Raw genomic sequence first — 27,157 nt, forward strand, 5'->3', positions numbered from 1 at the left:
TTGTACATATCCCTGCAATTGCTGCTTTTTGTTTATGAATGTGGAATAATAAATTCTACAACCATTTGAAGTACTTGGCTTTTATGTGTTCTAGCCAGTAGATGGTGTGGTTGTACAACATCATGGTGGACCTGCATGTGAATCAATATAAAGATGCTCTTATTAAATTATTCAGTTTTTAAGTGTATTTCTAAGGCAGAGAGGACAAATAGTTGTAAAGTATCACAAGCTTAACCGAGGAAGACGTTTAAAAACTGCAGAGAAAGGAAAAAGATGTCATGCATACAGGTACATCTCAGAAAATTGGAATATGAAAAAGTTCAATATTTTGTAACTTATTTCAAAACGTGAAACGCATATATAGATTCATTACACAGAGTGAAACATTTCAGACTTTTCTTGAAATTTTCATGACTGGCTTATAATAAAAACCCAACATGCAGTGTCGCAGAAAATTAGAATATTACATAAGATCAATGGGGGGATATTTTAAACAGAAATATCAGGCTTCTAAAAATGTGTGTTCATTTCCATGCACTTAATACTAGGTTGGGCCTCTGTTTGCATGAATTACTGCATCAGTGCAATGGAAGCGATCAGAGAGTGGCACTGCTCAGGTGTAATGAAAGCCCAGGTTGATTTAATAGCAGCCTTCAGGTCATCTACATAGTTGGGTCTGGTGTCTCTCATCTTCCTCTTGACAATACCCCACAGATTCTCTACGGGGTTCAGATCAGGTCAGTTTGTTGGCCAATCAAGCACGGTAACACCATGGTCATTAAAGCAGCTTTTGGTACCTTTGGCAGTGTAGACAGGTAACAAGTCCTGCTGGAAACTGAAATCTCCATAAAGCTTGTCAGCAGAGGGAAGCAGGAAGTGATGTAAAACTTCCTGGTAGACGGCTGTGTTGAGTGTGCACTTCAGAAAACACAGTGGAGCAACACCAGCAGATGACATGGCTCCCCAAATCATCACTTACTGTGGGACTTCAAGCAACATGGATTCTGTGCCTCTCCACTCTTCCTCCAGACTCTGGGACCTTGGTTTCCAAATGAAATGCAGAATTAGCTTCCATCTGAGAAACAGTCCAGTCCTTTTTCTCCTTAGCCCGGGTGAGATGCTTCTGTCGTTGTCTCTGGTTCAGGCGTGGCTCGACACGAGGGATGGGACATTTGTAGCCCATGTTTAGGATCCGTTAGTGCGTAGCGGCTCTTGATGCGCTGAGTCCAGCTTCAGTCCACTCCTTATGAAGCTCCCCAAATTCTTTAATGGATGTTGATCGACAATCCTCTCAAGGCTGCGGTTCTGTCTTTTACTGGTGCACCTTTTCCTTCCACTCAACTTTCGACTAATTGCTTGGATACAGCACGCTGTGAGCAAGCAGCTTCTTTAGAAATAACCTTTTATGGCTTTCCCTCCTTGTGGAGGGTCAATGATCGTCTTCTGGACATCTGTCAGAAGTCTTCCCCATGACCCCAGTCTGACCCAGACTGAGAGACCAGTTAAAGGCCCAGGATACCTTTGCAGGTGTTTTGAGGTAATTAGTTGATTCGGGTGTGACGCCATGGCTTTCTAAGATTAAAGTTTTTCACAATATTCTAATTTTTTCATTAACTATAAGCCATAATTGTCAAAATTTCACAGAATTAATGGTTGAAATGTTCCACTCTGTGTTTAATGAATCTATATAATTTATGGGTTTCACATTTTTTTTTACCTTTTTTTTTTTTTAAATAATCTAATTTTCTGAGATGTACCTGTAAAGGTTTAACAGCAGCATGAGATTCATTTAGAGCTAATTAGTACAGAAATAGGTAAACTAGAGGTGAGAGAATACAAAACCTGAAACAATTTTAAGCGTTAAACTAAATTTCCTTGGTTTCAAAACATAGTTTCACTTCAAAAATACATTTTTTTTTAAAATATAATCTTAAATCCTGGCATAAGGTTGTAACCGACCTTCAGAATTTCCAACAAACTGAAGTCAATATAGAAAAAAAACACTCTTCAATTTCTATTATCCCAAGTGTGACTCTTTTTCTCTTAAATTTGCTCATGCACTGAAAACATTTAAGTTAAAAAACATAGGAAGACAAAGTGATGGAGAATAGCTTGGTGTTGCAGCGTATAACATGGTAGATGAGTTGGGACAAATGTGCAGGAGGAGGTGGTGTTAGCATCAGCTGTGTAAACAGGGAGAAAAAGCTGGCCAAAAACAACACAAGCACATGATCGCTGGAGCTTTTTGACTTTAAATGAAGTGATGGTGCAAAAATGAAAGTAAGCTCATTTACTGTATCACTGAAAGTCTTGACCATACATGTGTTTTTAACCTGATGGTAGAAAATTTGTGCAGTTTTAACAAAGATATAGAACTTGAAAGTGAAAAAAGAAAGTGAATTTTATGGAAGCCACTACTGCTGGTAAAGAAACAATCCAGAAATAAATTATTTTATTTCAATTTATTCAGATGGATTGAAACAAAGCAGTTACCTGTTAATCCGTAAGCACTGACCAGGTGCTGTTTTAAACAGAGAGGAGCTGCTGGCTCCATAAAGGAGGGAAGTATGTGATTAAGGTAAGATAAATAAAAAAAAATAGGTTGAGGTATGAATACAGAACCCTGCTAAGGCAGTGAAGTGTAATCATACTAAACCTGGGGTCCCAAGGAGTACTCCAAAGACCCAAGGGCTCCACAAGGGTTTTACTGTACAGAGCCTGTGTGATTGTAAAAATTTAGGACATTTTCACAAAGATGCACACAGCTTCTTGGTAGTTGCATAGAGAGGTCTGTGGGGAATATAGGTATGGAACCACTGATGTAGTGGGTTATGCCTTTATTAAACCATACTGTCTTTCACTACAGACTAAAAACTTTTGATCCCAGTATTTTTGCTGAGCTTTTTTAGTATTAAGTATTATGTTTTATGTATTTTATGTATTTATGTATCTTAGAAAACAGCTAAGCTAGTTATATTCTTTAGCTTGGCCTAGCAAATTAACTGAAACAGAAAGAAAAAAAAAAAGAGTCTTTATTAAATATTCAATCACTATGCACAAAAAAAGAAGTAAGCTAATTGGTTGCAAATGGGGATGGACGCATTGATACTCTGGAGTCGATCAACATCAGCCAGTAAAAATATCACATTTATATATCAGATTTATATCTGATATAAAAACAGGCCATTTGTTTTCACTGCTGATAGTTTTAGGAACGTGACGCCCAGCATGACTGTGTTCCTTCTGTGTCACATGATTACAGTAGCCTATCAGATGTCATGATGATCCTGCTACTGTTGGCCGGCCAGTTTTATTCAGATATTTTACTGGTTTAAGGCACATTATTACCTTTCCAAATGATATTTTGTCATATGAAAAACTTTATATTAATGTTAATTTGTTATTCTATCAATTTAAACAGATTTGATTCCATTTCCTATCCTACTCATCAGTAGTAAGTTATTTATTCTTGCTTTAAAAGCATTTATTTCAAGTACTGATGCTTTTTAGTTTTGTTTAAATTCTATATTTTCATGAAATAAAAAATAATGCATACTGTAAAACTGAATTTACTTTAAATTGCTATTTTCAATGACGGTATCAATACTGATCTAAAAGTAGGTTACCATTAACTGATGGTATCGACAGGAAAAATGTTGGCATCTTTCAATCAATGGGTGCAGCTTTTAACCAAAGGACTTTACCTTAGCGCAGGATAATAACAGAGGCAGAAATGGATTAAACTGTTATTTCTAACCCTCTTAATTTTATTATTTGACCAATATTTAGGCTATAATAAAGTAAAAAATAATTAATAGCTGCTATGCTAACTAGCTACAGGTCCATATTTATTAACCACAAAGCCTGTAGCTTAGCCTAGCAGAATGACTGGAGCAGAAAAGTCTTCTGGAAACCTCCACATTATGTTTTTTTATACAACATATCAGCAATCAGCATCTAGATGAAATAGCACCTAAACACCAGTGAGGATCAGTTCCTGAAATATTGGGAGTAAAACAAATATTTAGAGTGGAGATCAAGCTGAGTGGTTGGGATTATCTGCCACACATCACAACATACGACATGTATGATCCATTCTGCCATTTTTATTTTATTGCCCATTCATTTGTTTACATTGCGAATCACTTATACAGCACCAACCACCAATCTGTTTCTTTGTGAGTAGTTTTTTTTTTCTCTGTAGATCATTTTCACACTAATGTAAGCAACATCAGCGAGTTAACACATAAAGCTTAGCAAGAAACAAGACACTTTAGTAACAATATTACAAAGGGTTGTTTTTTTTCAGCGTCAAAAAAATGAAAAAGTGAACAAATGGAAAAAAAATAAACTTTTAAAGAATTAGCATCATAAAATTAATTTATTCCAAGTAAAAATACAAAATAATATTAATGACATTGACCAGATATGAAAGTCTCCCCCCGTAATGGTTGAGAAATAAGTGTAAAGAAAAATATGAAATAAAAATGAAAATATGTAAATATGTTTAAATTCTTTTCTTTTTTAGCAAAACTCTCTAAAAAATAATGAAAATTTCTCAGTACAAAGGCTACATTACTACTGGAAGGTACTAGCAGGTAGAGTAGGTAAATACACAGTAGAAAATGATTTTAGTGAATCACAATGCTTGCAATGAAAATAATCTGCAATAAAGATTTATGCCTCTTTTTTCTTGTTTTCTTCTTTTCTACAAACAGTACAAACAGTATTGCACATTACAACAAAGAATCAAGGTTTTTAGCCTTGAAAAAAAGATGGGACTAATTCAAGTCTTGCGTGAATAGAAGGCCACCAGTCAATTGATGCACCTTGGGGGCTTTCGGTCAAGTTACAGGTGAAAACACTTGTGTCTGTTTTGTGTCTAAAAATAACATTCTTCTTTCTCTACCTCCACTTGTCTAGTGACAATCACAATTCTTCTCTTTATTTCTCTCTGCCAGCATATCAGGGTTGCTTTTTTTTTTTTCCCCAAACAGTTTTTTTTTTGTACAAAAGAAAAGGGAGCACATACTTTTAGGAAACATAAAAAACTTCTCTTAAAAAAATAACAAACAGAAAGATCTCTTTCACAACTCTGGTCAGCATAGTAAATGATTGATTATAAATATACAAAAAGGTGGGAAATCTGTTTCTTTTTTCCTCTCCGAGCACCTGATATTTGATTTCCTTAAAGAGTTCTTCTTCTGATGTATCGACCAGTTCGACCAGTGGGACTCTCGCTCCAGCTTCCACTGCGATAACGTAGACAATACTCTCGCTTACTACATCGTTATATTAGTTATAAAGCTCTAGCTCCTTCAGTTGTCTTTTTTAAAAAAAAATAAACTCTTAAAATGAAAGCAAAACAAAAAAAATGATAAAAAATAATAAAAAAAAATCTGCCATCTGTTAAATCATTTCTCTTGAAGAATTAAATTAATATATATATATTTTCATCTGAATAAACTTACTTAGAAAATATCTTTTTCTCTCCTAATATATTTTAAAAATTGAGGTATTGCAAAAGATCTTGCCAGTCAGAAAGCACACTTTGTAGTCTTTTGTTGTTGTTGTCGTCCTTTAACAAAAAACAACAGCTGACTGTCAAACTGTTCAGATACAAAGTGTAGTGCATAACAAATATCAACCATAGAGAAGGAACAAACATTGAAAACCTGTCTGGGTGTGTCGGCGGGGGGAGGGGGGGAGAGATGTGACAAAAAAAACAAAAAACACCCAGAATTCACTTTCATAGGATGCTTTGAACTGTTACTTATGTTCAGCCTGTTTGTTTTTAGATCTTTTTTTTATCATTTCAATCAGCTTTTCTTGGACAAGAAATAAAAAAATGTGTGAAAGAATGAAACAGTTTGCGACTAAATCAAGGAAGATGAAAAGGACTGCGGGGGCACTGGAACAATCACATCTCAGGGAGATTTTTTTTAAAAAAAAAAAAAAGAAAAGAGGGGACACACACATTGATTTGCAATGATGTAGGTTCCTGTTTGGATTGTCCACAAAACTGCCACTAAAAAAAACCAAACAAACCAAAAAACAGTGTAACTCGGGCCACGCCTTCTCCACCTCTCCCCCATAAAAAACACCCTCATTTTCTATGCTTTGCATTCCTGACTACCACCCAATCCCCACTGCTGCTGGATAAAAACTAATCTTTATATTATATATATATATATATATATATATATATATATATATATATATATATATATATATATATATATATATATGTCTACCTTTTTTTCTCATTAAGTTTTTTCTTTTATTTAAGCAGGTCTGTTACTTCAAGCTTTGCAGGAAAAAAAAAAAAAAAAAAGGATAAATGTGGTAATCCCCCCCCCCCTTCTGCATGTCCTGGCAACATTGCTCATTTCCCACCCCAAACCCTTCTTTTTTCTTTTTTAGTGAGAGCAATGTGCAGGGGCTCAGTTTGTCAACCTCAAGTCTCCAGTAGCTTCAACGTGTCTTTGTTTGTTTGTTTTGTTTGTTTTTCTTTGCAAAAACCGCCCCTCTCTCATCGTCTGTTCAAAGCCGAATGCGTGAGCTCTTTGGTTGTGTTTCTGGGACGTAAACTTGCTCTCGTCGTCGATGGTGGAACAAATAACTAAAGTTAAACACAAATAAAAACCACCTCAGTTTAACGTTTAAGCTCACATTTGTTGCGTCTCTTCTTCGGGTCAGACTTGTGTTTGTAGGCCTGTTTGTGCGCGTAAGAAAGACAACTGTCCAAAAGTGTGTGTTCGTGTGTGTCCAGAGGCTTTTCTTTCTGCGTGTGTGTATGTATTTGTGTGTGCGTGTAGAAGAGGACATATATACGTGTGCATATACTAGTTATGAAGTTTCACAGGACTTCTATGTCGGACATTAACGACAGCTAAAGCGAATCACAGTTCTAGGCATACCTCAGATCTAACTACATACTGTATAAAAAAATTGCACAATTATATCAACAATCACTGCAAAAAAAAGTACTTCACCTATCAGACAGTTTTAAATGGTAATCCTACATTTAATTTGATTTATGATTATTAGTCGCTTTATTCATCCCCCCCCCAAACCCCACCCTTAAATTGCCACGATTCCTTTGACCAATCTTCCCAGTGTCTGTCCAGTTTCGTGCGAGTCAAACTTTTTCGTGAGTTGTGCAAAACGTGGGCAGAATCGAATAGTAGACATGATACTGAAGAGTCTATTGCATGCAACAACCTGATTGAAAGAAACATGCAGTAAGGGGCGACCCCACCCTGAACACAGCCCCCCACTCCCCACACAAAGCTAGCCGTCATTGTGTCAGATGAAGGGAGGAAGGGGGGGACGTCTCCGTTCGCGCCCCCCCCCCCCGAGACAGCTCATGGTTGTGAAATCCCAGGTGCTCCTCTGCATCTGCGCTTTCTTCTCCACCCCAGCCTGAATAAAGTACTTACGGTATCGGTTTATACCATGGATTTAGCAGCAAAGCTATTGCAGCATTACATTTACAGAACACTAAAAAATAATGTTATTATAAAAATAAAGACCTAGAAATCCAAAGCAAATTAATCTGATCTGCGTGTATGAGGTATTAATATTTTCAGAGTCAAAATTGAGAGCGAATATATCCGTGTTATTTTTATTTATTATTATTATTATTATTATTATGTTTTTAAATCTCTGGGCGATACATGCCCACACGACTAGAGAGTTGCTAAATCTTGCTACATTTCATGCCACCTATTTTGCTCTTCCGTATGCATTTTGTTGGATTTAAATTTGCCTTTGGTAATTCTTTTTTTTTTTTACTAGGGGCAATATAGCTACAGCCTTTTGAAAATAAGTGCATGCTCCTTTTACATAAAGTTTTAAATTATCTATACATGTCTAGATAGATTTTTAAAAAAACAAAAAAAACAAAATATATATATATATTTATATTTATATATATCTTTTAAATATTCATATGGTTCCACCTCTGTTTCAGTAAGGGGAGGGGTCCAACAGGACATACCACACCACCTAGTCAACAGAACAAGGAACTAAAAGTAGCCAGGTTTCTTGAACATACCATCTTGTGTGTGTGTGTATTTGTGTGTGTGTGTATTTTCAGTGAGATTCTGTGCCAAAGTGCAAATTCTAAGCCGATGGAGTTTTGCATGTCATTTCCCCACAAAGCTTCATCAGAAGGGAACACTTTACGATGAGTTCGGAGCTGTGGGAGCGACAGACAGTCATGGGAAAATGATGGTGTCCGTTTAGGTTTTTTTTTCCCCTCTCTCTCCATAAAGGTTTAGTGGGGAGCAAGGTGGAGCAGGTGGGAGGAGGGGGAGGTGAAGTTATGGGAGGAAAAACCTTGCAGCGCAGTCCACAGGCTGCAGGAGTTTTTCAATTTTTTTTTTAAATTTTGGGAATCAGGTGTGGGTTCAGCAGGGATAGGTCACACTCCTGACCCTCCCCACCCCCTTCTCAGCTCCAGCGGAAAGACACGTGTCGGGGGCGGTCACCCCCTTCCTTTACCAGTGGCTTGTGAAACTCTCGACCGGCTCGTGAGTGGATGCTGGCCCAGCAGTATTCGCAGTAGTACTGCAGACAGGTGACGTTGGCACAGAAGAAGGGGGCGAACTTCCCCCCGCAGCGTGCTCCCTGGCACTCGTCACACATCTGGTCGTCAAGGACATACGGCTTCACCTCCACCTGATGACAAAGCAGAAAGAGAGGTGGTGTTTAATTCATTATTCTTGTTGTGCAACTCTAAACAGCAACTCTGTAACCAAGAACTGGGAGTCATTTACTCATCCAGGCCACCACCAGTCATATACCACATGTATATGCTGGCACTCGAGGGAATATCCAAGTATGAGGCAGGTAATCACCAAAGCTCCATATTCTAAATATCCATGACATTCCCACAAAACTGGAAGCTGCCAGTCCGAGTTTTCATCTCTCCTGCCTTCACCAGAAGTCCCAGCAGCACTCGTTTACTGATGATCTGGTTCTATGTGGATCTACACATCGACAAAGAACGTCATGATGATTATATCAGGTTATTTACTGCAGCGCTAACATGCAAACACCAACATTCCCAGCAACAGCAAAAACAAGAGGTAACAGCAACTTCACCTGGAGAGATTTAAGTAACATCAAAAAAATGTCAGCTCAGCATAGACGAGAGACTGTTTGATCTCAAGAGGAGTTCCCAAACTTTTCCATGTACCAACCCACCTCTGGACGTATGTTTTGCCCAGTAGGATCCACTTCATGCAGTAAACACAGTGAGTTTAAGGAAGGAAATGTTTCCTCATCAGTATTTAACCTGGGCTAATACAATGTTTCTCACTGGAACAGCAACGGTTTCTGAGTTGGACAAGGATGTTTGTATGCGGTCTACGTGATAAAGTAATACTTTAATACTGTATTAACTAACAATATGTTAAGGTTGTACCAGAAAATAATGTTCAGGGTCTATTATTTATTCAAGAATAGTTTTATTATATAGTAGGCGACATATTAGCACTATAAAAAACAAAAAACAAAAACAGAAATACCCGGGTCATTATTACATCTACATAAAGAGGAATATGCGAACTGATGTGTCTGTAAAGTTCCCTGAGATGATATAGTTGTGAAGTGGCATGAAACAAATAAAGCTGAATTGGATATGGAGAATCTTAACCAGTGAACATCTTTATTTTTTTCAATTAACCTTTATTTATCCAATAAAAGCTTCATTGGGATTAAAAATCTCATTTCCATGAGTGTCCTTGTAAAGACAGCAGCAGTCAAGTTTACAAACACAAACAACACGTACAAAATGACAATGGTTTTAAAAACTGAACAAAATCAAATGGAATATAGATATGAGAAAAAATGAAGCAGTGCATTTACAGACAGATGTAACTGCCTCCAAATCACCCAACAATCTCCTAAAAGCATCCAACGGGACCAGGTCAGGAAGTTTCCAGTTTGTTTCAAGCACAGAGAGCAGCATACAAAAAAAACCTTCATCAGTTTTAACACTGATAAATTCAGAAAAATAAGGATGCATTAATTTCACATTTTTTTCAGAGTACAAGTCCTTACATCTGCCAGTAGAGAGTATTAATTTCAGTATTGTTAAGTTCCATTACAGTTCACTGGTAAGGAGTGTGGACCAGTGGTCAACAGGGGCATCCTGCGGCCATCCTCCACATACAAGGCTCAAAAACTGTCATAATCTTCTTGTATAAGGAGGATTACGTGTTTTTTGGTGGATTATGTTCACATCTGAAATGAGGTACATATAAGCCCAAAATCTGCTTTTCATACCGAGTTAATGCCACATTTGGATTTTAAAATAACACCAGTAGCAATTATTTCTCTGGACACCTAATGTAAATGTCAGACTTATGAACTATCAGAAACTTTACAAAGGGGAAAAAGTATTTTTTAGATTTGGTTCATTACAGTGAAGATGCACCTTCATGTCCAAACGAAGCGCCTCTCACTGTGATCACGGCATGTTTGCATTTTTAAAATGGCTTAAAACTTTGTTTGTGTGTTAATATGCTACATAACATTAAAGCATAAATTCCACAGAATGATCTCTTTGCATTAAAGGTGGAGTATGTAAGATTTTCAATATTTAAAAAAAAAATTAACTAAAAAATAACTACAATCATTAGATAGTTTTTTTTAAACATGTAGGTTCCAGTCTGTCCATATTTGATGTGTTATTAAATTACAAGTTTAATTAATAACCTTAATTAAAGACCCTTCTTAAATGTTTGCCTGCCAGTAAAAAAAAAAGTGCTTTTTGTCATTTGTCATTAATTAAACTTGTAATTTAATAACGCATCAAATATGGACAGACTGGAACCTACATGTTCAAAAAACTATCTAATTATGATTGTAGTTATTTTATTAGTTAATTTATTTTGAAAATATTGAAAATCTTACATACTTCACCTTTAATGCGTTAAATTTGACACACTTAGTCTTTTCACATTGGTATTGGGTTCGAATTCAGAGTACGAGTGCATGCACGTCATGACGGGCCACTAACCAGTCGGTGCATCCTTACAGAAAATACTGAAAACTCCGGATGGGGAGATTTCAGTATTTTCGGGGAGGGTTTAAGAGATGGAAGGGAAGCAGCCCAAGAACCGCTTTTTAAAGAATCCATCTTTGCTTCGTATGGACAAAGCGAACCATCCACGATGTTTGCACGACAAACTGGTAAAAAAAAAGAGATCTAAAATGTGTTGTTGTGTTGTTGTTGTGTGTGTGCAGCGTGTTTAACAGGAACTCATGTAAGAATATCACTGAATGCTTGTCTACTTTCCCTGCTTCAGTTGACAGATTTAACCTGAAACCTTCAATGCCTGTTTTGACCTGTTTATAAACCACCTTCACCTGAGGCTTGAAATTCACACTTGAACCTCAAAGAACTGTAAAACACAGTATCCCTGAACCCTGAGACCATGCATGCATGTGAATGGTATCGCCATAATCGAACAGATTTTAGATTAATATGGAAGAAATGGTTCCCTCATCACCACGTCGCTCAGCCTCAGAGCCGTTCCGTGTCCACATGCATGAAGCATATTCTTCTCATCCAATTTACCACTGTGTCTCTGATCAGCAGCACGCTGTAAAACTGGCATGCACTGGATGTTTTCTGTCCAAAACCAGCCTAGTTAGGTCAGTCCAGCATCCACACACCCTATGCAGGCTGATCCTCCTATCACCCAGAGAAATACGTTTGTCCACTAAGCCGCGAGACAAGAAATGAGAGCTTAGTCGCCATGGAGACACCTCTGCGTATGAGCACGCAGAGATGCATTGCCGACCTTGCTACAGTGTGGCCACAAAATGAAAGGTTGTGCCTCAACAGCAGGACCCTTTCTTTGCTAACTACACTGTGGAACAATATGAGCTAAAAGATAATTCTGCCATGTTATCAAACTCAAGGCTGACCTCAGTAAATTACCTTCTTCGTAGCGTCATCTAAACCATTCACGGTTAATGGAACTGTCATACCGAAGAAGGGAAAGGAGTACATAAAAGAGCATGTGGCAGCAGCTGGCATCCCTGCTTCATACCACAGCTTTGAATTGATGAATCTGAAGTATGCACTCCACTCTGACTCCATTTTTCTGTGGCCTGCAGTAACCATAGATTAATTCAACCAACTTAAATCATTCTGTTGCTAAGATTCCTAAAAAACAAAAGCATAAAGACGGTGACGTCTTAAAGGAAGTGAGAAATGACTAGTCGGAATTCAGAGCCTTTGATCCCATCATTAGTGTTGTTTTAATATACTTGTTTTGAGCATTATTTGCATAACACTCAGTTCTAGTCATAACACAACCACACCAAACCCCCACTGGAGATATATGATGATAGCTGAGGGTGGGGTGGGCTGCCCCGCCCTGCAGAGGCTCAGCTTCCTGGCTGACAACCAGTCTCTCTTGGTCATAATTTGTCTTGCTGCAACTGGCCGGTGTGCCGAAAATAACGAGGTTGCAGCACAACCCCAGTCGATATTCATGTATAGGGAACTACTATAATTAAACCAACCTTATGTGTGTGTGTGTGTGTGTGTGTGTGTGTGTGTGTGTGTGTGTGTGTGTGTGTGTGTGCAACTTGGAACATCTGTCGGGATTCCAGCCGCTAAAGGCCATAGTGATTACACAGCCAGGCATGGCCTCCCGTTATTGCAGGCTGCGCCGAGAAGTTGGCTGAAAACCTGGCTATAATGAGCGCTCTGATACATGGGAGAAGAACTGGAGCAGAATTCATGACATAGAAATGAGTGAAAACTCCCGCATGTGGCCGAGAGGCGGCCTTCTCTTAGAGGAGCGGCACTTTGAATGAAGCTCATGAACTCACTCACCCTTTTGTCGATGTCATTGTGCTGCAGCTGAACAAAGCGGGCACTGATTGCGGCGATGTAGCTCTGCTGATTGGAGAAGGCCACACGGCCGGCTCCCTTTGGATATTTGAGCTCCGGGTCGGTGTCGATGCCAGCGTAGCAAACACCTCCGTACAGCCGGTCCATGATCATAGCCAGCTCCACTGGAAAGAAAACAGGGAAACATGTGAGGGAGGGGGATAATAATGATGGTTTTTTTTTTCTTGTTGTAGCGGATGTTTAAAAAAAAAAAAAATATATATATATATATATATTTCAGACTTTTCCACCATTCACTCGAGCAGCATTCTGAAACTGCTGGAGGTAATTAGCTGGGATCAGATTGCAGACAAGCCAGCAATGCTTATCCCAGTAACAGAGAGACTGAACCTTCCATTACACCATGAATCCTTAACATGATGACCACTGGGCCGGCTTTCTGGAAACCCAAGATGAGGATTGCTTTCTCAGTGGGGGAACTTTCATTATGGCCTCTGGCCTCCGCTCTCAATGCCAGTCAATGTTAGAAAGCCAGTTTAAAGGCTTTGGGGGCTCACAGAAAAGATATTTGATTCATATCAGCAACTTACCTGCACGGAGGGGCCGTGGCACGCCGCCAACAAAGATGGTCTTGCGGGGATCCAGAGGCTGGGAGCCGTCCATGACAAAGTCACTGTCGCTGAGGTTCCAGGGACGGATCTGGACCTGTGTATTCATGATGTGGAAAAAATAAAAAAGAAAAGAAAGCTATTTAGAGAACTCTGCTTCTGGTGGATTTCAGACATGCTAGTCAGTGTTATTTGTTGGATGGCAAAGTTAGTCACGCCACCACAGCAAGACACAGTAAATAAACACTGCAGCTTCCATCTCCAGTCGCATCTTTCCCTTTTCTGATGAAGCAGATTATGGATGTATTTATAGATACAAAAATGCAACTCTGCTGCTATTTTGGCCCACAGTCAGTCACAGTATTGGAATTAAAACATCATTGGTTCCCCAAAAACACGTCCCCCCCCTATACAGAAATAAAGATGCTTCTAAATAGATGTTTGTTTCAAAATGAAGAAAACACTTGATGTCTGCAGTCGGATATTTTTCTCCCAGTTCAGGCTGTGTGGTCTGTTTACTGCACGCTTTCTCCTGCTGTATGAAGGAGCTCAGATTGAGTACGGCAGATCTTTAAAAGAGGCAGACGCAGAGGAACAGGCAGGTGGTGTTTGGTTGTGAACTAAAAATTTCCATGATATTAGAGAACTGTGTCAGCTGTTGAAAAAAAGTTGCATCATATGTCGCTTGAAATTTTGTAAAACCTTTTTACCTACATATCATTTTGCATTTTGGCTAATTTGAACAGTCATTAAAGCTATAAGCAGAACCTTAAAATCCATTCTGGATGTAATTTTGTTCCTGGCATTAAAAAAAAAAAAAAAGGTTTTTGTGCAGGTAAGGATTGCCATGTGTCTTTACGAGAGGAATTCTCCACTTACCGGTTTGTCTTTGATGGTGGGACTGGATACACATAGGTAGAGCTTCCCATCCTCCTCGATGCAGGCGTCGATCAGGGCCTGAACAGAAGTCTCCTCTTGGAACAGCAGGAAGGCATAACCTGGAAGAGAAAAAAACTCCTATTCAAGACCTAAAAATAAACATCAACAGTACTATACATGTAATGATTACAAGTCGGTCTGAACATAATGTTTTTAAGCCTTTTTCTTCTGGGCATGAACTGATAGACTTAAAAATTTTCACAACCCCATGACAAGGCCATGTACTTTTTTTCCCCTTGTAACTATTGATAGTTTCAGACAACTTGGGCCTCATGCTGGCCTATGACTACAATGCAAGTTTGTCCGCCTACATGCATAAGTCGCACCGCTCCTGCCACCTTGCTTCCTGTGCTGCCTCAGAACGCGTGGCTGAGAGTGCCTCACTCCTGAAGGAACCATGTAAAATTGATCAGTTTAACACACCGCAGGTCATCCTGAGTGACGGGTCAGGTGGGGAAAGTTTGGTGATGTCCTTGCGAAGCAGAAAGAAAGAACAATTCAGACAGTCACTCTGTACTGTTGAATTATTCAGCATTGAGAGCGGAGACTTAAACAAGGTCAGACAGCTATTAAGCCGTTTGAAGTGCGGCGGAAAACAGATTCAATAGGCAACATCCCTCAAATAGAGCTACCGGGGTCGGTGAGCAACTGGGATTTGATTTATTGACTGAACATCACAGAAAAAAATAACTCAATCCAAAAGTCCACTTTTGGTTGCAAAATACTAGAAGATATTGGTCCACACAGTCTTCTTTGCTGTATGCCACCTGTGGCACGCATGTATCAGGGGAATTTGAGCTGCTGTCTCAGAAAAGCAAGTGGGCTGAGTACATAAGTCTCACACACACACACACACACACACACACACACACACACACACACACACTAACCTGTCACTTCATTTGAAGTGTCTCCAGAGATGACAACAAAATCCACGTGTCTCCCGAAGAGACACTTTTAGAAACTGTGTTGCATTACTTCACACACTAGCGCACACTTCTGTGGGAAAATGCATGAGTAAAAATGGCAAGCAGGAATGTGCCACTGTCACGTCTTGCTTTTATGGTTTCTGAGTGGAGCTGCTGCGGAGAAGATGAGTGGAACTGGGAAAGACAAAACGCAGGCCTGACTCAGCAGGCCCGGTTAGATGGGTTGCGGAAATGTCTGAGTGCGAATGTCAGGGCAGGAGACGGGAGAGTGGATGGAAACATAAGTACAGAGACAAAGCAGAAAGCATCAAAGGTGGAGTGGAGAGAGGGAAAAAAAAAAAAAAGCAGGTGCATGAGCAGGCACAAGTGTCCCAGAAAAACTCTGCTATGAGAGCACTTTTGTCAAAGTGTGACTCTGTGTGCATGACATGCGTCCTTATGCGTCTGGCGTCACTCATTTTAATGATGACACACAGTTTGCCCCCTTGAGTGGTGAGGCCAGTTGGCTTACATTATATAAGCAGATAATTCAGCAAAACTGCTAGAAACTAGATTAAAGTTGGACTTTGAAGGAGAAAACTTCAGTCTTTGCATGTGTCTACATCTACGTTGTACAAAAAACATCCAGAAAACAATCAGCTTCTTTAAGTGACAAGCTTCTATCTGTTTTTAATGGTTAACGCCTATCAGTACCAAACATCCCAAATGCACAATTTGACTGAACATGGAGGGAATTTTGTGTCATGTCATCTTCCCTCCACGTGCATTATCATTACCCGACATGCAACTCCCATCCCTGTGTTGCAGGCTTGCATAAAGATGGTTTGTCACTGAGAGCAATCATGTGATTTAGCACTGACATCTCCCCTTAGAGTAAAAAACAACTTGCAAAGCAAAACGGAAAAAAAGGCATTAAAAGGCAGAGTAAGCCAGCAGCTCAGAGTCAGAGGGAGGGAACAGTGTGTTCCATGACCCGGGGCAGGAGAGAGAGACAGAGAGGAAGGAGGAGGGAGAGAAGGGTTACGCAGATGGAAAGAAAGAGAGAGGGGGGTGGTAAGAAGAGTGGAGAGAAGCAGCATGAATGAGTCCCTTACAAACCAAAAAGTTTAGAAATAGATGGAAGGTGTTGGTAAGCACAAAGTCTCTGTGGAGACAAACAAAAAAAAAAAAAGTTGACAATTTTAAGGGACTTTCTCCAAAAGATGCAGAACTGATTAAAAATAAACAAAAATCGATTTTGTACAATGAAAAAAAATTGCTCTGTGAGAATCATTGACACCTGAGAGGGAGAAATGTATTTTCCAGGCTAAACTTCTTTAAATGAAAATCATTAAATGACTGAAAAAAAAAGAAAAGAAATATGGAAAAAAAATCCTTATGGTGGCATCTGTCAGTTTTTAATCGCTCTGCTCCTTCAAAACAGCTCTATCTTGTGAAAATAGCATCATATTATATTACAGTGCATTTTGCTCATATGTTTCAGTGCCTAAGCAGACACCAAATTCCATGGGACACTCTGCCACTGATATTTAGTCTGAACAGTGCTGATACTCTCGTTTTCCATCAGCCTTGCGCAGTGCAGAGGCTTATGCCACAGGAGGTGAGCGCAGATCCGCAGTGGCTCGTGCCTGAGATTTACAGAGCTTTTCTGCTGAGCTCCCAACATTGTCTAGCAAGCAAGGGAATAAGTGCATCAGCAGCGTTTCCAACCCTAAAAAGTCTTGTTTACAGATAAACAGGGACTTCTACAGGCTAACTAGTGACTTCAAGCATTTTTTCTTGCTATGGAGGCTCGTAGTTTGACTATTAAGTCACTGTTGGTCCATTAAGACCAAGACATATTCAACATCTGTAGCCACTTCAGTAGATGAGTTACCTAAAAACATGGAGTTAACCTCTAAAGTTTATCAGTAAAAAAGCAGTAATATGAGAAAAAAGCCAGTCTGACTTGGAACATGTATTTTTAAATTCATGTTTTATAATCTACCTTTGGGGATTAATAAAGCATTTTTTATTTAATCTTATTAAGTCTAAGTTGTGAAATCTTTTTTGGCTAACAAAAAGTGTTAAACTAAGCTAGTGCTAGCCATAGCTTAGCTTTAGCTTAATATTTACCATAACTGACAAGAGTAGCATCAAATAAAATATCTACTACTTTTTAAAATGCAGGAAAAGTTATATAAAATCTGACATAAAAACAAAAACTGATTCATAAGGACTTTTTTTTTTTTTTTTTTTAATAAAGCCATATGAAAACTTGGAAATTACACAACTGAAACACATTGCTGCACTGCAGCTTGATGCTACACAGCAATGTTGAGCAGTTGATATGAAAGTCATCAATCACTACTGTAAGTAATACACTGTATTACACTTATTTCATCAACCGAAACAATCACGCTGTACACTGCTCTAGCTTTCATGCTGACATTTATATGCACCGATAACTCAGGAACAGACAAATGTGGTTAGCGCAAGATGGTTCAAACATCAGTTCAGCTCAGCTGTCAAGGTGACCCAAGAAATAAATCTGAAGCGCGACCAAGGAAACTTGAAGGGACCAATGACTTCACCCCTTCATGTAGGCTATAATACATATCCTGTGAGAGGTTAAAATCAGAAGAGGGAAGTGATGATGCCACAATATGTAAATAGACCAGCTGCTGACAGCTGACGGAAAATAAGAAGAGTGAGAGAAAGGTTCCGCAGAGGGAGACATGAACATCTGCTGTCTTTGAAACAAATGTAGAGGCTTTGGTTCAACTGAAAAACAGTCAGTGATAGAGTAGAGAGGCCGGGTAATAGAGTGTCACTAATCATCTCAGTGTGAGTCGTTCAGTGGATAAAATGCTAACACGAGAGTGAAAAGATAAAACCAAGGCGTGGATAATACAGAAAGATATAAAACTCAAACTAATATGTTTCTTGCAGCGTTAGACAGATCTATATGCAGATGACATAAAAAATAGTGATTGTTCAACTGAACTTGAGAGACACTTCGGTTCTAACCTTCTGGAGGCATGGTTAATACAGTATGACATTGGCATTACCATTTTTATCAGTTTATAGCTCAGAGCATTCAATCAATGCCATGCAGACAGCATAGCTTTCCCACTCCTCATTTCATCCCCACAGACAGAAATAGCTCCCTAGCGTTTCAAGCTCATCACCCACAATAGCAATGACGGTGCTTAAGCAAAGAAGAGAGGGTGTTAGCTACAGCGTCATATTGATATGGCTGTGCAGTCTGCGACAGAGCATTACTGCATCATATTTCATTGTTTCTTCACAACACTTTTAAACATCAGTATTTGATCAGTTTTTGAAATCAGAATAATCTGCAGCTTAAACCCAACACTGATTGGTTTAAAAGGTTATATGCAACTCAGTTAACCAGCAGGCACATTTACACTGGTTCAACCAAACATTAAGACTTCCATGCTCTGCTTCTAAGCTTTTTTAGGCTCTCCACCAGTTCCAGAGGAAAGTATGTGTAGCTGTAGAATTTCATTTCTGCACCACATTCACCACTTGCTCAGTTTTTTCACTGAAAGATGTGCTTTGATAGACAATGTGAGTCACTACTTGACGCATGTGCCACATGCTCAGGATGTGAGTCACAGAAAGCCAACATTTGTTATACAGAAAACTTAAATGCCTGCTATTTCTATTTGCAAAAAGAAATGTGTATAATTGGAGGCAAATGCATTGGGGTGATCAGTAGTGCTTCCAAAGGGTGGTGGCAAAAGCTTTGCTGCTTGTGGTTATAATTAAGGAGTGGAATAATTCTTCTGACCTTGTTTGAGGAAGAAGAAGACAAGTGTGTTTGCTATTTTTAAGTGAAAAACAGAAAACTATTGCTTAGAAACTACTTCCATACTTTGAATATCTGGGATGTTGCATTTAAGAGAAAAATGATCAGTTGTGAGTTTCACTGTTTTTAGCTTGGCAGTCACTCTCATTTTAATCTTTTCCAGATCAGACACAATCCTCAATTTTGTTTAGAGTCCCACAACAGTATATAATAATTAACTATTAATTTCAATTATTTACCCACCGATTTAAGATACTGAATCAGTAGAAGTGAATTGTAATCAGTAAGTATTGATCACCATCATGTTATTTTTGCACATGTAACCCTAAGGGCTCATTTATGCTCAGCGTTAACTATGCATAAGAACCTAGTGGCAACCTCCGGCGTTTAAAAGTGAAGCCTATGCGGAAGTGCAAAAAACTGCAGTTCCCCCTTCATCCACTAGGGGCTGGCTGCAAAACAGAGCAAATCCCTATAGACTCCTATGTTAAAAAGGTCAACTTCACGGCAGAAATGAACATGTTTACAGCCTGGTTCAAAAATCCATTTTAGGTTTTAGGTCAGGTTTACCTTCATGACAACTGTGGGGGGAGTGAATTTTTTTTAAAGTAATTTAATCTCGAAGTTCGGCATATTAAGGGGCGTGTCCTTTTGATTGACAGGTACCAATCTCCGTCTTCAAGTAAGAAGAACATAGAACAACTGCTTTTTTTAGCTGGTTAACAACGTGACTTAGCTTTAGCCCACTTACCTCCGTTAGCTGGTTAACTACCATTATCTCCAGGTTAGCTCGGTTAGCTTTTAGCAACAGAAAGCTTGGAGTTCGCTCAATGTCAATCTTTCACCATGACGCTCACGGCTGCCCTCTCAGCTTCACCTCTTTGCCCATATTTGTATTTTCTGGGCGAGACGACGCGCATGAGGCTGCCAACATGGCGATGGTAGGAACCGCCCACCGAGCTTCAATTCAGCTCTTTAGAAACCTATGGCTGACGTCACAGAGGCTCAGTCCATCTCTTTATATACAGTCTATGATATGAACGGAGCCCTCTCAGCTCTTTTTGTGAGTATTTCAGTTAGTTTTCAAAGAGCTCATGAACGTGTAGCTACTTAGAGCAATACGGCGTACCGCCAGAAACATAGGCTATAGTATAGTTTACGTGTGACCAGCAAAATGAACAAAGAAAAATAAGAAGCCAAGTCATGTTTAATGGCATCAAAGCCCATTGCCACACATACTACTTCGCTGACTCTTTTCATGTCTATTACTAAGAATGTATATTTTCATGACGCCATTCCTGTCGCCATGTTTGCTATATTACGACTGAAACTGTTGTTTAAACTGGGAGATGAACTCTGAATTGCCCTCTAGTAGAAGTCTTATCAAACAAAACACATTTCTTATTTAACACTAGAACCGCCAACATTCCAATACTCCTGAACTGCCGAGAAGGGTAATTTTTACCACCCCCTGCTGCAACAGCGCAAATAACGCAAAGATGCTTTGAAGTTGTTTGATTCCATTTATTATGTTAATAGTTATAATTGAGACTTTTAAAAAACTAGCGAAACAGTAAAAAAACATATTAATTAACAAAATAACATATTTCAATATTCTAATTACTCACTCTCTTACTCACTCTTTGACAGCTGTCAAACTCAGCGTTACGAAGCAACCGGGAGTGGCGCGAATGGGCATGGCGCGAAAAACATCTGACAGATGAAAACAATGCATTTCATTAGGCGGTAGAAATTACCCCGTTGGCGGTTCTAGATATTTATGCTCAGGTTTCTTTTTGTTGTGATCACACACTCACCAAAATTCACTATAAGTTCAGTGGACCCATTTCAGGAAAAGTGATGAATTTGGAGAAATAGGGATTTTACTTGAACAGAGATATAAGTGTTTGAAGAGCCAAGGAGGTAAAAATGACCCGCTTGGCAGTTCTAGTGTTAAATTAATTATAATAGATTAACTATAATAGATCATAATTAAGAGGTACCTACTTGCATATATGCACAAAGAGCATAAATGAGCTTTAAGCTTCAGCAGACTTGTTTCCAGTAAATACCCAAAATGGTAATAAATGAGACTGATGTTGAAGTTTGTGAGATTTTTCACCGAATATGCAGCGGCGCCAACCAAAACAGTCTAAAAGACAGTAAAACCTGAGCCCTTAAATGACGTTTTCATTGTCACAAACCCCTTTGATTCATTATACGAATTTTGATGCTACCTAAATCCCAATCCCAATACAGCTTTGGCTTGGTGTTGTGCCCCTCGTGCTGTTTTTGTGGTGTGACAAAGCATATTTATCCGTTGCTGTGGAGTGCTGTTGCCGTGGAGGAGATGTGCTTGATGAGGCAATTTTAAAATGTTTGAGATACTTCAAAGGAATGTCTATAAAAATGCTGAGTTTATAACAATCCAGCAGGTGAAAATAACATGCAACAGATGAGAAATGAAACTAGAACTGAAAAAGGTTGGGAAAAAAAAAAAAAGATCAGTCACAAACAAATCTCATATTTGTCCCTACTTCTTCCATTTCTGGTTGCTGCTCTCCCCAAGCACCAAAAGAGCTTTAGCCTGGGCCTGAAATCAGACTGAGCCACAACATGACTCATCCATAAACCAAAACACTTTCAGAACGGCACAGACACACAATCTGCGGCAGCTTAATGCGAAGCAGGGTGGAAAGTGACAGCGAACTTCCATTCGGTCAAGCTTGGAAGGACGTTTAACAAGAGGAAAGGTTGATGACCTCTCAAGATGAATTCTACATTTATAAATTACTCATTTCACAGGTCACACATCAACAAGACACACTCTCACACACAATAAACCTGAAGCGATAAGTGCTTAAACTCTCCCACCAGGCATCAGTCCAAGCTCCCTTGCTATCTATTGTGGAGAGTGTGATATAAACAGGATATTTCAGTGGTTTCTCCACAGAGTTCAGGAGAGGGAGACGTAAATTAGAGTGAGAAAATAACACTGGACAGATCTCTAGTCCCACATTTCCCCTCCCCTTACATGGCAGCTTCCTCCAACTGCATTAGCTCATTCATTCCCCTACAAGGATGCTTTATTTTTCTTCCTGGCTTTGGATGTTACGGTGCAAAGCCTATTCAAAATAAACTTCGAAAGTATTAAAAAATATATCAAGGGGAAAATAGTGAAAAATGAGAGTGGGGAAAAACCTGACAGATATTTTCACAGGTCCTCCAGATGCAGTATATTACCATCTGCCTATGGAATGCAAGTTATTTCCAGAGTGTCTTTAATAGCTTCCCTAATATGACACACAGGAGCTCCCAGGCCAAAGTGATGCAGAGGCTTGGAGCAGGGTGATACTACTCTAATCATCTACCCAAAAATGACACGTTAGACTCTATGCACTAAGGAAACAAACTTTCAAACTCCTCAGGTGCTCATTCAAACAAACCTTTCTTGGCTTAAAGCTCTTGGTGGCGAGTTAAAGCGCCATTATACTGTATATGTCTCTCCATGGAATGACAACAGGAGGTTCCTCTCATAAACAGACACCTTCCTGGTTGCCCAGCCGGAGCCATGACTTGTTAGTAATATGACTCTATACCAAACTCTAGCATGGCGATGCACCTAAGGTGATATTTATTGGTGCAGACTTTGATAATAGATGGGAAAATAGAAGTTATGCCCTGAGAACCTGCTGTTTACCTTTAGGTGGGAAGTAGGATTTGCTCTCTGCTTTATGGGGCCAGTCTACCACCAGGTGCCCATAACGACGGAAACTGTTGGTGATTTCATCTAGAAAAACAAAGCAAAGACAAGCATAAATAAAATGTTATTTTCATGAAACTTGACCTACTAGTGCTTGTTCGTGTAATACAAAAAGACTTGACGCAGAGCAATGCTCAGTGCTGAGACAGACACAGTTTCTATTTTATTTCCCTGTTCCTGCGGCAGTGGTAGCCACTGAATTAAACAGGAACACAGGCTAGGTACATCCAGTACTGGGTTGACTTGTGCTGTGGAAACTCATGAATTTTTCACCCTGCAAAGGGCACACAGTATGCATTAATTCAGTTAGTTTTCAAATCCAATACATGTTAATCTGTGCAGACACACATGAAAGTAAACATCCCATGTCAAACTTAAAGCAATAAAAAAAATCTGCAGATTTTTTAAGTGTGGTTTGATATTTTCCCCCTCAAAACTTCACCCACTCTAATGACGTCAAAAGGGACATTTTCTTTTGTTACTTAAAAAGCTTAAGTGGTTTTCATTCCTCTTTGTTCTGGCGTCGACTAAATACAGCTTTCAGTTAAACAAAGCTTATTCCACACTTTAACATTTAATATTGCTAAATTGTGGGCTGATATAAAGCCACACCAAAGTCCTAAAAATGAACTAACCTAGATTTTTAAATATATATATATATATATATATATTTGCGAGTCAGATGACAAGATTGATTCATGCTAAGAATCAGGAAACAGTTGCGTTAATGTACTGTAGCTTAACACAAAGATTACTACAAGGAAAATTACTAAAAAGGAAAATGCTGTTAGCTTGGCTAAACTTTTCCAGGAATCTGTTCATTGTACTACACTGAACTACTTCTGGATTTAGCTATATATTTAGCTTCATATATGTGCAAGTATTTGCATATATTGCCATTTTTCATCTTAGCAAGACAGCAAAACTATAATGCTTAAGTTTCCTTCCAATGTTGATAATTTGGCAGAAATCTTTTTTTTTTATTTGGGAATCATAAGCAAATTATTTAAATTGAGCAGGAAATCCAGACTTTATCTTAATTTGGCTTAGTTTAGGACAAAGATTCATACAAGGAAAATACTGTTAGCTTGGCTTTATAAGCTAAACTAATTTCCAAGACTGTGTTGTCTTGTGAGCACCAGTTTCTCATGTTTTGAATTATGTGGTACTAAACTGACCAAAATGGCAACACACACATTCTGTGCCATTTTTCATGTTATTTAGATAAAAGTAGTTATATTTGTCTGAATGTCCTTAACAGTAAAAATCTGTTTATCAGATGCAATTTTAAGTAAGTTAGTTAGATTGTTGTGGAAATATAAACTTTACCTTAGCACTGAGATGCTACTTGGAAAAGCCTGTTAGCTTGGCTTTATAAGCTAAGCTAAATTCCAGCATATCTTCCTGTGGTACTAAATTGACTCACTGCTAGTTTTCTGTGTGCATTCTTGAATACATTGACCTACATTTAATGTTAAAGTTCCTTTAATATTGATAAACAGGTAAAAATGTATATCAATTGAGAACCTTAAACGAAATAGCTAAATGATCCAAAGAATCCCGATTGTTTTATTGAAGATGCTTGAATGAAGACCCCAGTGATGTCTTTTTGTAATTGTTTATTGTGTTACCACAAAGCAAATCTGCTAACAGAATTCGTGTTGCCAAATACTCTGTGGTGCATGCGCGAACAAACTTCCATATATAAAACATTACCAGAGCCAACAGGGCCAAACCTCATTACATTACACAGAGTTAAATAAATAAACTCAAAGCCTTAATTGGATTAATGATTGGTATGATTAATTTCTTTAAAGGTTGTCTGTAAAACAAGGTTTTGCATATATTTCTGTAACAAAAGCAGGAAAAGCAACAAGCAGAGTATGGACTCTTACTTAATGGTGCAGACAGAGAAAAGCCCAAAGCTGGGTGAACACAATTCTCTTCAGATAGAAATAAAAAAAGAGCTTTCATTTACCTTCATCTATGTCAGGTGGGAGGCCTCCAACAAAGACTTTTCTTGAGTAGCGCTCCATCCTCTCTCCGTTCTGACAGCGGGTCGGTGAGTTTAAGCCCGGAGTCAAGGAGGGGTCACCGTGGCCGTCGTCAAGGAAGCCATCTTCAAAGGGAAAAAGACAGGAACGACCTGGGAGGAAAGGAAGACGAAAAGGACACCAGGAAGACAGACAGGGATAAAAGGGGATGACAGAGAAGTACGAGAACATGAAGTAAGAAAAGAGGAAGGGTGTGAAAGAGACGGTGAATCTTTCACATATGGAAGACATTATAGCAGAAGCACTTCACATATTAGAAATCACTGTCATAAGTCTGGCTCGACTTTTATTTCAGCCAGTTTTACACATTCAATCTGGATCTTACGTAATAAGGATATTCTATAACACCTAAGTAAGGGGATTTATTCCTTATACTTATGAAATACAGATACACCAATAACTTCCCAAAGTATTTATAAATCAGTGTGGATTCTAACAGGAGCGACTGAAAAATCTCTTATCCTTCAGTGCATGTGAAACTGATGGAAACATTCAGTACTGTGAAAAAGTCCTGAACCAGACTTCCTTGTTTTGTATTTTGCTTCCAAAGCACCAAACTTTTCTGTGGTCCTGTGTAGGCTAATGTTTGCTCCAGACATCCTACACGTTGCTCAGGTTTTTTTTTTTCTCAGACACCAGTTTATTTTTCATTCATTTGAGTCTCGCCCTAGTATCAGACTATTTTCAGAAATTTTAAATTTTTCTTTTACTTTTGACCCACTTTAAACTTAACTTTGTTGGTAGCAGTCTGGTGTAAAGAGGATCAAATTTGAAAGTTTGACAGATAAGAAATATAATTTTCAAACGAACCAATCACATAGGAATTGGTTGAAAACATGAGAAACTGAAGAAACTGGACATTTAGGAGACAGTAAATAAGTAGCAAGCCTCAAACAAAAACTATCTACAGCAGATGAACAGCGTGAACTCACACAAAACCTGACAAATGCATTTGGATCTTCAGTTGATCCACCTACAGTTGCCCAAAGGGGTGTCAAGAACCCTTCTTTAGGATGGGAAGCAGGCAGAAAACTGATGTAAACTGGTGTATACTAAACAATATGGATTGAACTGGACTGAAAATTAATGGGAACAGGTCTGATGGAGAGACCGTTCCCTTGGATTATTTTGACAGAAAACAGAAAAGACCTCTAAATGAGAGTTGTGAAATGTCTATTAAGAAGCCTAGAGAAAAATTCCTGCTTTACTACTTTAAAAATGACAAGAAAGCTTGTTTAAGTGAGCTCAGGGAGCATTTAAGAACAAAGACGGTCAAACCAGATATTGACTTTAAGCTTGTTAGACCTGCACAAACTCATATTTGCTTTAGGTACTGTAATTACATTGAGGTTTGCACACTTTAATTAATAGCTGCTCCCATTTCCTGTTTTTCTTACAATATAAGAAATAAAAATTTCTCACTACTTTTTATTTTTTTAAAAACAGTACGGTAAAAGAAAAAGAAAAAAACATAGAGCAAGATGCATGAAAAAAAAAGCATAGTTTTTATACAGGAAACGAAGTGACTTCTAAACAGATAGCAATAATTCCACAAATATATTTGTTATTTTTACAACCATATGTCCCTTTATCTTTAAACAGTAATATAATTCTGCATTTCCAATTTCCTATGTTGTTCACATAAGAAGCTATTTTTGTCTAAAGTAGTATAGAGAAAACAATAATTTATTTAGGCTTCAACATGTAATCCCCACAGCCCACTGCTGCCACAGCTTCACAAATGTCATTCAGCAGTCTCTCCAAAGAAAGGCAGAAGAATTAGTAAAAAAAAAAAAAAAAAAAAAAAAAAGCACATGAAATCAAAGATGAGCCTTATTGGAAGCACCAATCTTTGCTTTTAGGATGATGAATCACCTCTGAGTCAGCATACTAGTAAATCAATTCTGGGATCAGTTCAATCAGAGTGGTTTAGGTTTTGATTTGATGGCAGTGTTGCTCTAATCTCAAAAAAGCTGGTGTATATATATGTATATATGTATGTATGCATATACATACTGGCATTTTGAGATTTTGACTGCATGTTAGAAATATTACAGGTAGAAAACTGGCTCAGAAAAGAGAGAAAAAAGGTTGTTTTTTTTCACCCCTCTGACAAATGAAGCACATACAAGATTCATTCGGACAGATTTGATGAACTCTAGCCCCT

The 27,157-nt window shown here is 38.6% G+C and overlaps 1 protein-coding gene across 8 annotated transcripts in view; it reads right to left on the reverse strand.

Annotated features, from left to right (window-relative positions):
- Window positions 1-7,098: 7,098 nt before the first annotated feature.
- cpeb3 (cytoplasmic polyadenylation element binding protein 3) overlaps window positions 7,099-27,157 on the reverse strand; it is a gene marked incomplete at its 5' end in the record, with an annotated part of 44,714 nt that continues 24,655 nt past the window's right edge. For 7 of the 8 annotated variants that reach the window (XM_079248390.1, XM_079248391.1, XM_079248393.1 and 4 more), the window contains 6 exons: window positions 7,099-8,685; window positions 12,866-13,047; window positions 13,474-13,588; window positions 14,371-14,489; window positions 22,874-22,963; window positions 24,915-25,082. In XM_079248390.1, coding sequence (XP_079104516.1) covers window positions 8,458-8,685; window positions 12,866-13,047; window positions 13,474-13,588; window positions 14,371-14,489; window positions 22,874-22,963; window positions 24,915-25,082 — 902 coding nt within the window. In that variant the 3' untranslated portion in view covers window positions 7,099-8,457. The remainder of the gene's footprint in view (window positions 8,686-12,865; window positions 13,048-13,473; window positions 13,589-14,370; window positions 14,490-22,873; window positions 22,964-24,914; window positions 25,083-27,157) is intronic. The other variant, XM_079248394.1, reaches the window with a different exon arrangement.

This window comes from Telmatherina bonti (assembly GCF_933228915.1).
Source record: "Telmatherina bonti genome assembly, chromosome: 11".
Lineage (NCBI taxonomy): Eukaryota > Metazoa > Chordata > Actinopteri > Atheriniformes > Telmatherinidae > Telmatherina > Telmatherina bonti.